This window comes from Procambarus clarkii, chromosome 47, assembly GCF_040958095.1.
Source record: "Procambarus clarkii isolate CNS0578487 chromosome 47, FALCON_Pclarkii_2.0, whole genome shotgun sequence".
NCBI classification, from domain to species: Eukaryota; Metazoa; Arthropoda; class Malacostraca; order Decapoda; family Cambaridae; genus Procambarus; species Procambarus clarkii.
The window spans coordinates 27,897,011-27,910,379 of record NC_091196.1 but is presented as its reverse complement, the minus strand read 5'-3'; the positions used below and the strand labels follow the sequence as shown (position 1 = coordinate 27,910,379).

Sequence of the window (13,369 nt, the reverse complement as noted above, 5' to 3'; positions counted from 1 at the left end):
GGATGACAGCCAGTCATCTCACATACCTGTATGTCTACAGGATTGTGCTACCTTCTGGCATATATTAGAAAAGCCCCCAGGGTGTGATCGCCCTCTTAAAAATAACGTCGCTTTTCGCTCGTATGCGCGCTATGGCCAAAAATGGACGTAATTTTGAATGAAATCGGCTCACGGAAGTGATGTACTGTCCCGTTTTCTGTTTGAGTCCTCCGGCTTACTCGGAAAGGTTAGGAGAGGAAACTTTCAATTAACATTTTTCATGACGTTTTGAAACTTTAGGAGAATTTCCTGCCCTCCTAACCTACTAAAGGATCCTTAACTTCCTGTTTTGGAAAAAAAATCCAAAATTTATTCTATTTTTTTTCATTTTCAAATTACGTCCATTTTCGGCCATACGGGCAAACGGCCAATTCAGCTGTAATTTATAAGAGGACATGTTGGTAGACACCCATTTAATTTTTCACCCATCCTCTGAGTGGGGGGCGGGGGGTAGTGGACCCCATACCCATCCTGTGGGGGGGGGTAGTGGACCCCATACCCATCCTGTGGGGGGGGTAGTGGACCCCATACCCATCCTGTGGGGGGGGGGTAGTGGACCCCATACCCATCCTGTGCGGGGGGGGGGGTAGTGGACCCCTTACCCATCCTGTGGGGGGGTAGTGGAAACCATACCCATCCTGTGGGGGGGGATAGTGGACCCCATATCCATCCTGTGGGGGGGGTAGTGGACCCCATACCCATCCTGCGGGGGCGGTAGTGGACCCCATACCCATCCTGTGGGGGCTAGTGGAAAAGTTTATAGAGGCACTGATGGGCTTAGAAACTGAGCAACCCCCAACATTAATTTAGCTAAGCAAGTTACACTCTTGATAAACTAGTTACATAATATGATGTACAATATACACCAACAATGGCTTCAAGAACTGTAACTCCACAGTTTCTAAGCTAAGCAATTTACATTTGCAGTGAGCAAGTTATACTTAAGTTAATTTGATCTAGTCGTCATGCACCCATGCAGTGGCCCGGGGTGGAAAATTTACGGTCACATGCATGGGCTGTGCCTTTACATTAGTTGATTGACAGTTGAGAGGCGGGACCAAAAAGCCGAAGCTCAATCCCCGCAAAGCACAACTAGGTGAGTAGTACCTACAGTAAGCAAAAATTTGCATTATTGGTAAAGATTTCTGGTAGCACATCAGTTTGAAATGCAACTATTTGCAAATTCTAAGCTTCTTTTACATTCATTTACATGGTGACGCAAGATAGGTGAATAGTTCTGCTGACAGAGGTTTACATTTGGCAAGATCTGCTTCAGCAGGTGGTGTGAACTCCCCGAAGCTCACTTCTGCCAACACATTCTTTATATGTTTTATCAGGGAGAAGGTGAAAGCACCCGAGGGCATACGTGCGTGCCTTTATCCGTGTATTCATGTATTTGTGTAACATATTTGTGCTGTTAGCTTTTGCATCCTGCTTTTCTAAGAGCGATGTCTTATGTACACTCTCCCGACCGATTGTGTCTATTGTATCTAATATATACATTAATCTCTCGCATGAATACCCAGGATATATATCTGCAGCCCACATCAGCTGTCAGTCCACAACAAATGTCTAATTACCAGGTACCTATTTACTGCTATATGAACAGAGGCATCAGGTGAAAGAACACACTGCCCAATTATTTTCTGACGCGGCCAGTGGCGTGTGTGTGTGTTTGTACTCACCTACTTGTACTCCCCTCGTTGTGCTTGCGGGGGTTGAACTTTGGCTCTCTGGTCCCGCCTCACAACAGTCAATCAACTGATGTAAAGGTTCCTGAGCCTACTAGACTCTATCATATCTACATTTTAAACTGTGTATCATCGTATAAATTATGGCAGATTGAGAAACAAAATGGCGGCCGATGACACATCCGGGGATCGCTGGAGTGCAGCAACACAGGCCTGAAGCTTATACAACGTGAGAGATGACTGGCAGTGGCTCAGGTGCTCAGCCAATCAGCAAAGAGCTTTGTGACATCACAGGCGGACAATGAGTCCGCCCCAGGGAGCAGAGCCTGGCTCACTTTTCACATAGACTTCAGACGGGGAGGTTGTGACCTTGATCAATTTCTCGAAAATCGGCAGATTTGGATCTTAAGTGATGAGTTGAGCCCCGAAGAGAGGCAACGAGACTCCGACCATATTGAGGCGTCAAGGAAACCTTTCTGCAATAAGGTTTGCTGAAAGACAAAGGGACCCGATGAGTGTGGAAGACTATATAGCATTCCAGACTCTGTGAAGGAAGCTGCGAGTACTGTACCTTCATTTGGACCTTGGTGGGTCAACTCGAATGGACTGACCGCCGAAGCCTAGTGACAGCCCTGACCAGTAAACGTCTGAAGTAGTAACGACTGGGTGTGTGCGAACCCACAAGGAGTAGCCGTTGAAGAGGCTATAGAGGACACGACCGAGGTCACAATAAGCAAGTGGTGCTTATGATTTTCACCTGTAAAGAGGCAAGCAGAACGTCGACTGTTACCCCTAGAAAGGGAGCGTTTTATTGAACTGTGCCAACGAATAGGCTGGGGGCACTCCTGTGTTGACGCTGAACAAATTTATAGTAACCAGTGAGGTGAGCAAGTGTAGCAGAAATTAATATCGCTGATTATCATATAAAGACAGTGAAAATAGTGAACAGGCTGTGACGGCGATCCCCCATCCCTGTCTGGCCCTTGTCGCCGTGAGGGGGCTTGGTGGGTGGCTGCCGGAGTGTGATGCTCCATGGGTCAGTCCTCTGTCCTTTTGCAGCCTTATACTCCTGCTTCTGTCTTTACCAGTTGTGCCAGACATCTTTTCCTTTTCCTCGTGTTTCATTTTTCTCCCCAGTCTTCTCTTTCAAATTGTCCTTTCCCGCCGACCTTCTTGCCTGTTTTGATTGTTCTTTCGGCCATCTTTTGTTTTGACGCCCGGGTGTTTGAGGAGGTACACTCTTGCACCCATAGAATGTAGTACCCAACGTCTCGAGCGAGGGGGACCCTTTTATTGTCAATCCTCCTTTCGTCACTGAACCCGATCTCGATGGACTGACGGATCTTAAGGTGGCGTTTGTGGGGCGTATGCTCACGACGCACCCCTAGGGGGCCCAGGCAATATCGGCAATAAATCTCTCGTTGGGTGTCCTGCCTCTAATTGTGGCTCCATGGTGGGTGTGGGGGTACATTCGTGAATGAAAGTCTTACCTCTCATTTTCATGTCGATAAATACCGTTCCTCTTATGACTTCTCAGCCTCGTGGCATGGAGGAGACTGGGCTCTCTTGCCCCTGCTACATTGGGCCCAGACCTAGCTCCTCCTTTGACCCTCCTGACTACTCACCCCAGCTCCCCTTCCTCCTCTGTGGTTGGGTCGAGCCACACGCCTCCAGCAGTGACCTCCTCGTCCCCTGGCACGGCTCGGTTTCTCATTGTGACTACTGCACCTTTTAATCCCTTTAACTCTCTTTCTCTCTGGGGGTTCTGAACGCCGTCCCCGCCAAGACCACACTTGCACGATCCCTTCCCATACTAATACGTACCAAGCCTTGTTTGGTTGTGCTTTGTGGAATAAATACTTTGATCTCCTCCCTCTTGATTCTATGCCTCCTGACGATTTCTCACTCCATAAACACCTTGTTGATTCGGTGGATGCCTCTGTTACTTTTAACCCCACCCGTTTAGGTACACATGTCGTCACTGCTCCTTCACCGGATGCAGCTACCCACTTAGCCGCATTGTCCTGCATTGGGGAGACCCCTGTTCGGGTCTCCAAAAACGCTCGGTTAAATGCCAGTGTTGGCACTGGTCTCCTCCTGCACCATGTTGCGACCGGTGTTAGGGACCTAAAAGACTGCCATGAGGATATTAAACATATCCTCGAAGCCCAAGGCCATCCTGTCCTCCAGGCAGACACGTTCACTCGACCCCCTCGTGGTCGTCGCCGTTAGCCCCTTCGAGTTGTGAAAATCACCTTTGATAGTAAGACCCTTCTGCCCTCTATAATTCTTGCTGGTGCCAGACCCTCCGTACAGGAGTACATTCCCTCTCCTAGACTTTGCAATAAGTGCTGGAAGTTCGGGCATGGTGTCCTACAATGCTCAAGTACTGTGTATCTATGCCCCATGTGTGGGGCCGATGATCACTTTAAGTCCAAGTGCACTTCTCCCCAGGCTCGCTGCCTCAATTGAAGTGAGGCCCACCCTACCTTCTCCCGCTCGTGTATACACTACAAACTTGATGATGCCGTCCTCAACTTGAAACAACGGAATCGTCTGCCTTTTCCTGAAGCGAGATGCCAAGATCGCCATCTCTCCCCCTTTCGCTGGCATATCCTACGCTCGTGTGTTGTGTTCTACCTCTCCTCGTCCTTCCCACCTTACTCAGTCTTACAACCGTTTCCAGATCTTAGACCCGGACACGCCCACCACCTCCTCCCCTGTTCCTTTACGTTCTGTCCCGAAGGGGCCCCCTCCTGGTTCTCCATCTGAAGTTTCCCCCCTTCCTTCCCAGTCTGCCATGTCTCCTGTGTCTTTCCCTTCTTTTCCCAATCCTTCTTCCCATCCATTTCCCCAGTCTCTTGGCCCTCCATGCCGCCTGTCTGTCCAGGCTGATGTCCATCACCCTCCCAGCAATCTTCAAGTTGTTCCCTCCCGTTCATCTTCTCCTGTTGAGACAATTGAGTCTGTCGCCCAGTACGTTGTTGCTGGAACACCTGTCTCTTTGAGTCAGAAACGTAAGCCTGGCTCCTCTCCTTCGTCCTCCCTAGCAGGTAAGAAGGCATCGCTTTCTTCCTCACACCCCCCCCCCCTCTGACACTCTCGCTCCGTCCCCTTCCATTTCGGTGGTCGGGCCCCCTGTCCCAGCTATGGAGGTTTCTTTAGCCCCTGATTGCCTCTCAGTTGCTGCCCTTGCTAAGGTGCACTCCCTGGTTTCTGCCCCCCCCCCTCCTCCCTCCTCCCTCCTCCGTCCTTGACCTCCCTTCTCGGTTTCCTCCTCCTCCGGACCCTACCTGTCTGCCTATGCTCTGTCCTCCCCTTCCCTTCACTCAATCCTTACTAAGTTTACCCATGCCCCCTAACCCTGATATTACTGACCCCTGATCCTGATCCTGAGCTTATTCAATACACTGTGTTCTTCTTTACCTTTGTCTCTTCATTGTTCTCTGTTGCTGTCCTTTCTATTTTTGATAATGTCTTCTTCAATGGAATATTCGTGGATTTTATGCCAACTTCCATGAACTCCGACTTCTCATTACACAGTTTTCGCCACTTTGTGTTTGTCTCCAGGAACCGATGCTTGGTGCTCGTCCTGGTCACTTTCCTGGTTATTCTTTTCATTCTCTCCCCCCCCCCCCAGCTCTTGCTGGGGCCCAGAAGTCTACTGCTCTCTTGATTTATACTGATATTCCCTTCGTCCCCCTACTGTTTCTATCGCCTATCCATTGTTCTGCTGCCCGTGTTTTTGTGAGTAAATGGTATACAGTCTGTTCCATATATCTCCCTCCCAAATGTCTCGATTTCCCTTCCTGATCTTAAGCACCTCCTGGACTCCTTGCCAGAGCCAGTGCTCCTGTTGGGTAATTTCAACTGTCGACATTCCCTCTGGAGTGATGTTCTGACAAACACCCGAGGCCACCTTCTCGAACCGTTCATCCTCTCTTCTTCCCTGTCTCTTCTGAATTGTGGTGAGCCCACCCCATTTAGAATCTCGAACTCGCACCCTTTCTTGTGTTGATCTCTCTCTCTGCTCGTCGTCCGTTTACTTAGATCTTAAGTGGCGGGTTCTTGATGACATCCATAAGTGACCATTTCTCCATCCTTATTTCCTTTTTCTCTTTTTACCCTCCCCTCTCCTTCCCTAGGTCACAGTTTGCCAAAGCTGACTGGAACCTATTCACCCTCCATGCTACTCTCACTGATCTCTCCTCTCTGCCTCTACCTCACGCTCGCCTCTTTTTTCATGACACCATCTTCGATACTGTCCTCCGCTCTATTCCTCACACTACCTCTCGGGGCATGCGGAAGTGCGTTCCCTGGTGGAATGCGGACTGTGCTCGGGCTGTCCACTGTAAGCGTGCAACCTGGAAGAAACACCGATGCCGACAGACGGCTGATTCTTTTATTTTGTTTTGGAAAGCAAGTGCAGTGGCCAATAGGACCATCTGTACAGCTAAGCGTCAGAGTTGGAAATCTTACGTTTCTACCATTACGTCTGATACTCCTCTATCACAGATCTGGAAGATGATCCGCAAGATTGCGGGTAAGTTCGTTCCAGATATGTCTCCGGTTCTTCACCACCGTGGTACTCTTGTGGCGGACCCGCTGCAGGTCGCGACCTAACTGGGTTCCCACTTTTCTTCTGTTAGCTCTGGTTCTCATCATCTTCAATTCTTCCTTCTTTGTAAGACCGTTCTTGAATCTCATCTCTTAGATTTCCGCACTCATCTCCGCCTTCCCTATAACGATCCCTTCTCTCTCTTTGAACTTCAGTCTGCTCTGGCCCTCTGCGGTTCTACGGCAGCGGGCTCAGATGACATTCATTATGAGATGCTTCGCCATCTCCCTCCTAGCACGTCTCGATATTTACCGAGTCTGTATAACCAGGTCTGGGAGTCATCGTCAGACTCCCAGACCTGAGGACTGGCTCGATGCCGTGTACTTTCTCTTCGAAAACCTGGGTCTCTCGGGACATCCTGTAAGAACTTCCGCCCTATTGCCCTCATGAGTTGTCTGCAAAATCTTTGAGCGTATGATAATTTTCGTCTGATGCGGTTCTTGGAACACCATCACCACCTCTCTCCTTCTCAATTTGGTTTCCGCAAGTGCCGCAGCACGACAGATGTCCTGGTGAACTTGGAGGTCTATATTCGTACTGCTTTTGCTGCGAAGACCTCCGTTGTTGCTGTCCTTTTTGACCTGGAAAAGGCTTATGACACAACTTGGAGATACCATATTCTGTCCCAACTTCGTTGTTTTGGCCTTCGTGGTAATCTCCCTCTCTTCCTTCAAAGCTTCCTCTATCGTCGTTCCTTTCGAGTTAGGCTTGAACCACTTGGCGGGGAAGTGGTTCAAATAGCTTCGGCTATCACTTCTTTTTGTCCGGTCGTGATGGTCAAGCGGATTAAGGCGTCCTGTAGATACCAGTTGCATTGCTCCTGGGAGTATGGGTTCGAGTCACTTCTGGGGTGTGAGTTTTCAGTCGCATATAGTCCTGGGGATCATTCAGGCTTGTTCGCATTTGTGTTCCTCACGTGTGCCCCAAAGAATGAGGTGATTTGATAAAATGTTATGCCCAAGATTACCATCCGAGTGCCAGTGGGGAAGTGGTTCAAATAGCTTCGGCTATCACTTCCTTTTGTCCGGTCGTGATGGTCAAGCGGATTAAGGCGTCCTGTAGATACCAGTTGCATTGCTCCTGGGAGTATGGGTTCGAGTCACTTCTGGGGTGTGAGTTTTCAGTCGCATATAGTCCTGGTGACTATTCAGGCTTGTTCGCATTTATATATATATATATATATATATATATATATATATATATATATATATATATATATATATATATATATATATATATATAATATATATATATTATATATATATAATGTCGTACCTAGTAGCCAGAACGCACTTTTCAGCCTACTATGCAAGGCCTGATTTGCCTAATAAGCCAAGTTTTCATGAATTAATATATTTTCTCAAATTTTTTTCTTATGAAATGATAAAGCTACCCATTTCATTATGTATGAGGTCATTTTTTTTGTATTGGAGTTAAAATTAACGTAGATATATGACCGAACCTAACCAACCCTACCTAAGCTAACCTAACCTATCTTTATAGGTTAGGTTAGGTAGCAGAAAAAGTTAGGTTAGGTTAGGTAGGTTAGGTAGTCGAAAAAACATTAATTCAAGAAAACTTGGCCTATTAGGCAAATCGGGCCTTGCATAGTAGGCTGAGAAGCGAGTTCTGGCTACTAGGTACGACATATATATATATATATTTTATAATAATAATAATAATAATATTATATAATATATATCATCAGTCCCCCTTATATTTCATCAGAAGCCTCTTTCATCAGTCCGCAAGGTAACATGCATCTACAAATAGACGGAGTAACAATGGGTTCCCCCTTAGGTGTATTATTCATTAATTTTTACATGGGCACCATTGAGGAGAGAGTCTTCAGTAGTAGACAAAAACCAATAATATTCTGCTGTTATGTAGATGACATATTTGTCATAGTAAAAGACCCAGATGAACTAACCGACCTAAAAAGCCATCTAGAGAGAGACTCATTACTTCTGTTTACTCATGAAAATAGTGAAAATAAGTCTGCCATTCCTGGATGTACTTATAACAAAAACAGGAACCTCTTTAAGAACCAGTGTATATACTAAACCTACAAACATAGGATTATCCCTAAACGGTAGGAGTGAGTGCCCCCAAAGATACAAAGCCAGTGTTCTCAACGCTTATATTCGTCGAGCGCTTACATACTGCTCCGAATGGAGCAATGTGAGTAGAGAGTTTGAAAGAATAACTCATGTGTTGGTGAACAATGGATATAGCAACACAGAAAAAACACTACTATAAGACCACACCTAGACCGATGGTACAATCCTGAACCAAGAACAGAAACCACAACGCCTCCAATAAAATTATATTACAAATCAACCATGCACAGTGAACATAAAAAAGAAGAATGAATAATGAAAGACATAATCCATGAAGGAGTAAAAAGTAGAATCCCTAACCAAAACATAGACTTAATTTAATCATGTACTATAAAACAAAGAAGACTACCGATCTTCTTATTAAAAACGGCCCAAAACCGACGGAAAACCCTGTACAGCAGTCAGACGTGGTAAATATGTACACTTGCCCTCACGAAGGATGTAGCCTTCAATCTAAGTACATAGGTATGACGTCGACCAAGCTAACGAGGCGTTTGACCTGTCATCTTCACTCAGGCGCTCCTAAAAATCACATGAGACAAGCCCATGACATCACCCTTACAAGAGAAATGTTGAATAAAAACACTTGTATAATGGACAAAACCAAAGATGTACGAAGATTACAAATTCTTGAAGCAATCTACATAAATATAGAACAACCTACCATAAATACCCAAATTACGGAAATATTCACTCTACCCACCAGGAGAGTAAGAACAAGACCGGAACGCGAAAATGCCAACATAGAAGACACTGCTCAACATGCTACGCCCAATACACCTGATTAATTTTTGTATGTGGATCGGACATTTATGGCCTTTTTCTTTAAAGGCCTTTAAACTTTGTCTTACTTTTTCCTCTCATTATGCCTCATTCTTGACCCATTTGTATTGGTCTACTTGTTTTCACCTGACCCCATACTAGTATAAATCCAACATGATTTGTAATTTCCTATCACTTGATTCCCAGCAGCCTTGTGTCAGTGCCCAGTGCACTGATTCACTGCCATGGAAGATATTACAATGGTCGACTTCACTGGTTGGGTCAGTTTCTATAAAGGGCGCCGTCACAGCCTGTTCACTATTTTCGCTGTCTTTATAGGATAGCCAGAGATATTAATTTCTGCTACACTTGCTCACCTCACTGGTTACTATAAATTTGTTCAGCGTCAACACAGGAGTGCCCCCAGCCTATTCGTTGGCACAGTTCAATAAAACGCTCCCTTTCTAGGGGTAACAGTCGACGTTCTGCTTGCCTCTTTACAGGTGAAAATCATAAGCACCACTTGCTTATTGTGACCTCGGTCGTGTCCTCTATAGCCTCTTCAACGGCTACTCCTTGTGGGTTCGCACACACCGAGTCGTTACTACCTCAGACGTTCACTGGTCACTAAGCAACAAATCAACAACAGGGTTGTTGATTTGTGGAACCAATTGCCACGTAACGTGGTGGAGGTGGGGTCCCTTGATTGTTTCAAGCGCGGGTTGGACATGTATATGAGTGGGATTGGGTGGTTATGAATAGGAGCTGCCTCGTATGGACCAACAGGCCTTTTGCAGTTACCTTTAATCTTATGTTCTTATGTTCACGGAAGCTTTGTGACTGAAAAGGTTAATTTCATGCAAATTATTTTGCACAAAATAAATTCTTTATAAAACATCCATTTGCGAAATTCAGTTTTATGACCAGCAAATCATTCATTAATGAGTGTAACCAATCTCATATATTTTCTTTTGTTTTTGTTCTCCTTGTTTAAACTCGTCCCATTTTTTAAGGCAAAGAACAACCTGTGGTAAACGCAATTATTCTTTACAGACGGGCCGGGTTGTGGCCATGTTGGAGAGCGTGGTGGTCGCCATACTTGTGTGGACGTCTTCAGTGCTGGGGCAGGATCTTCACCATACCTCACTAAGTCACTCTTCCACCCACCATTTGCTTCCATCTCTTAGTGAAGATCTAATCCTTCTGTCCAGTCATGATGCGACTCGCTATTCTGACTCGAGTCCCGTTCCTACGCACCTCTCGCTGGACGAGATGAGCAAAACGCCCTATAGGGGTAGTCAGGCGAAGCCAACTAAAGTTATTGATCAGTCACCAAGCACAACTCCGGTGATCCTGACCCATTATGATTCACACCAAGCTGCGGAATTGGATCTTAACCCTACACAGGACTTGCAGTCTGCATCAATCACGCACCTCCGTCATATTCCTAGTCTATCGTCATCACCGGATCTAAACCCTATCACAAACAGTATTAATCATTCCATAACAAGCCAAGTACTAGTCCTATCAAAGACTGATCGCCTCGTAACTAGAGAGAGTCAGGTCTTGAGTCCTTCTTCTTCTGATTATGTCATCCGTTCGTCTGTACCTCCACTTGCTACCTCCCAAGTCGAACCTTCCCTCCCCATACTCGACGGGGAGGGGAAGGTCTCTGCAACCCCAACTAACGCAGTCACCATCACCACAACTGCAACTCAAGTGCCTCACCCCAACTCGACGGCTGGCGATGGTGCCTCCCCAATGCTCAAGAGATCCGTTGACAAAGAATCGGCCACTCTCACACAAGAAGAGTTCAACAGTATCTTAACTAGGTAAGTATTAACGTGTATGATTCTTCAGTTACCTTCTGCTTGAGCGAGCTATTACTGTAATTAGTAGACTACGTAACAATCACAATGCAGTTGATGACACTTCAATGTAACAGACCATTGAAGTTAATTATCGTGTTAAAAAATTAATTATGCGTGCAAACTTTTATTTGAGCGTTAATTCCAGACATGGATATGGTGCCCCTCGAGGAATACAAGTACACTTCCCCCAGGGCCCACGGTGACTGCCAGCACATAGTCATTATACCACAGTCAACACTACCACGTCGCGCGCGCGCGCGCACACACCCTATCACTACACCATCAACCACATGCCCAACACACAATATACTTGATGGGCACACGGGGATGGCAAGGTCTCTCTTTCTCTGTCTTCCTCTTTATCTAAAATTAGAATTCATAAGAGCTGTCAAAAGGCGTACATAGTGAAACTGCAAGCAAGAGCTGTTATCCTACCTCAGCTCTGTTGAAACCTACTCCTAGAAACACATTTATTTAATGAGTATTATATGCATTAGGAATAAACTTTTTAATTAAAAATTAGGTAACACTCTTATAAGGTACAGAATGAGCCTGTAGCCAACTGTGTGCCAGTCTTTAGGTGACCAGTTGACATGATCTCCCATGTATCAACCTGCTGAGTGAACAGGCAATTCCAACATGAGACTGTTAAAGGTTGAGAGTCAAGAATTACAGGTGCCAACTACTGGTTGTCTACGAAGTTGGGCCAGGTGGGGAACTTTGAGAATGTTGGCCATGCATATAACAGTAAGACTACCAACGTCACGACGGTGTTGCAGGCTCTGATGTTCAGACCATTCTCACCAGACTTAGTCAAGACTAGAGATGAGCCATCTTGCACAGCTCTCCACTTTGTCCAAAAGTCTGATGAATGTTGGGAGGGCAAGCAATCCATGAAAGGGGTGCATACTCTAGATGAGCAAACTTGTGCATCATATAAGGTTTCGCAGCCCCTGCCGTCAAGAAGGTGATATGCGCCGTAGGGCTGTAAAGTTCCTGGCTGCCTTTGGGGCTAAGTTAAGCACGTGGCTCTTCATTGTCATTGAAGAGTCTAACTTCATTTTCAAATGTCAGCTTCATCTGTGAACTCTAGTCTTTTGCCACCCACTTGCAAGTCTGTCAGGTTTGTAATGTGCAGTCTAGTTATCAGCATCGCCAGTGTTTTCTCAACCGCAATTGTGACCTGCCATCCCCAGGTAGAAATCGCTGAAAGTTTGTGATTGATGAGTCTTGCAACAGTTGGCATTTCTTCCTTTCTGTATGTAAAGGTTTGAGTGCAGTCATCAGCATAGGCTTGAGCTTTCAGGAATGAGATGAAGTAGATCGTTGAAAGAGACATTCCACAGCAGAGGGCCAAACACATTCCCCAGTGGAATGCTGGCACCAATTGAGTGGCTTTTGGATTATGCTCCATTGAGGACTACTCTTAGGAGTCCGTTCTTGAAAATTGTCTTTCATTAACTCTAAGATAGAGCCTGGGATCCCAAGTGCTTGAAGCTTCACTACTAATCCAGAGTGCCAGACCCAATCAAAGGCTCCTGCTATTTCTAGAAAAACAACACAGCTGATCTTGAACTCATCCAGTGACTGATGCCACATAGTGGAGAGATTAGCAAGATATCAGCAGCAGATCGGCTTTTTCTAAAACCATACTGTCGATCACATAGTAGCCGATGATGGCACAACAGATTATATAATTTGCAGTAATGAAATGCAGTGACGCTGGTTTGTAGTTACCAATCACTGAACGGCTTTTCTTTTTGTGTACAGGAGCAAAATCTTCCTTACACAGAGAAATCACATTTTCGAGATATATCAATGAGGAAATCCACAGGAGCTGTGATGAGGGGGAGGGGGGAGCCCTAGACCCCCCACGCCGGCTACCCAAGCCATTCATTTTGTTGGCTGATGTGGTCGGGACCGACGTGGACTCTGGTTTCAGATTTCAGTGCAAATGTGTGCCTTAGTGGTGTGTTTCTGCTGAGTGTGAAGCGCGGTGGCCAGGTGTACTTTACATATTACTGGGGCTGCATGAGCTCAGGGTTCACTTCCTTGAGCGCCCTAAACTACTGTTGGGTTGTAGGGGTTCCCTTCCACAAAACTTTCGGGAACTGTTTCCTTGGGGGTCTTTGCCGCTTGGCTCTTACCCCGCCCTTGGGGCCAGCTGGGGTTTTCATGGTCTTTGTTTGGAATTGGGTAGGAAGCGGTATCGTTTGCTGGTAGGGGCGAGAGGTACAATGCAGCTCGCCTACCAATGTAGAAGCCGGT

General features: G+C 46.2%; 1 protein-coding gene across 2 annotated transcripts in view; it reads left to right on the top strand.

Annotated features, from left to right (window-relative positions):
• LOC123763029 (uncharacterized) overlaps positions 1 to 13,369 on the top strand; it is a 133,427-nt gene that overhangs the window by 79,879 nt on the left and 40,179 nt on the right. For both annotated transcript variants that reach the window (XM_045749975.2, XM_069302193.1), the window contains one exon: positions 10,284 to 11,062. In XM_045749975.2, coding sequence (XP_045605931.2) covers positions 10,284 to 11,062 — 779 coding nt within the window. The remainder of the gene's footprint in view (positions 1 to 10,283; positions 11,063 to 13,369) is intronic.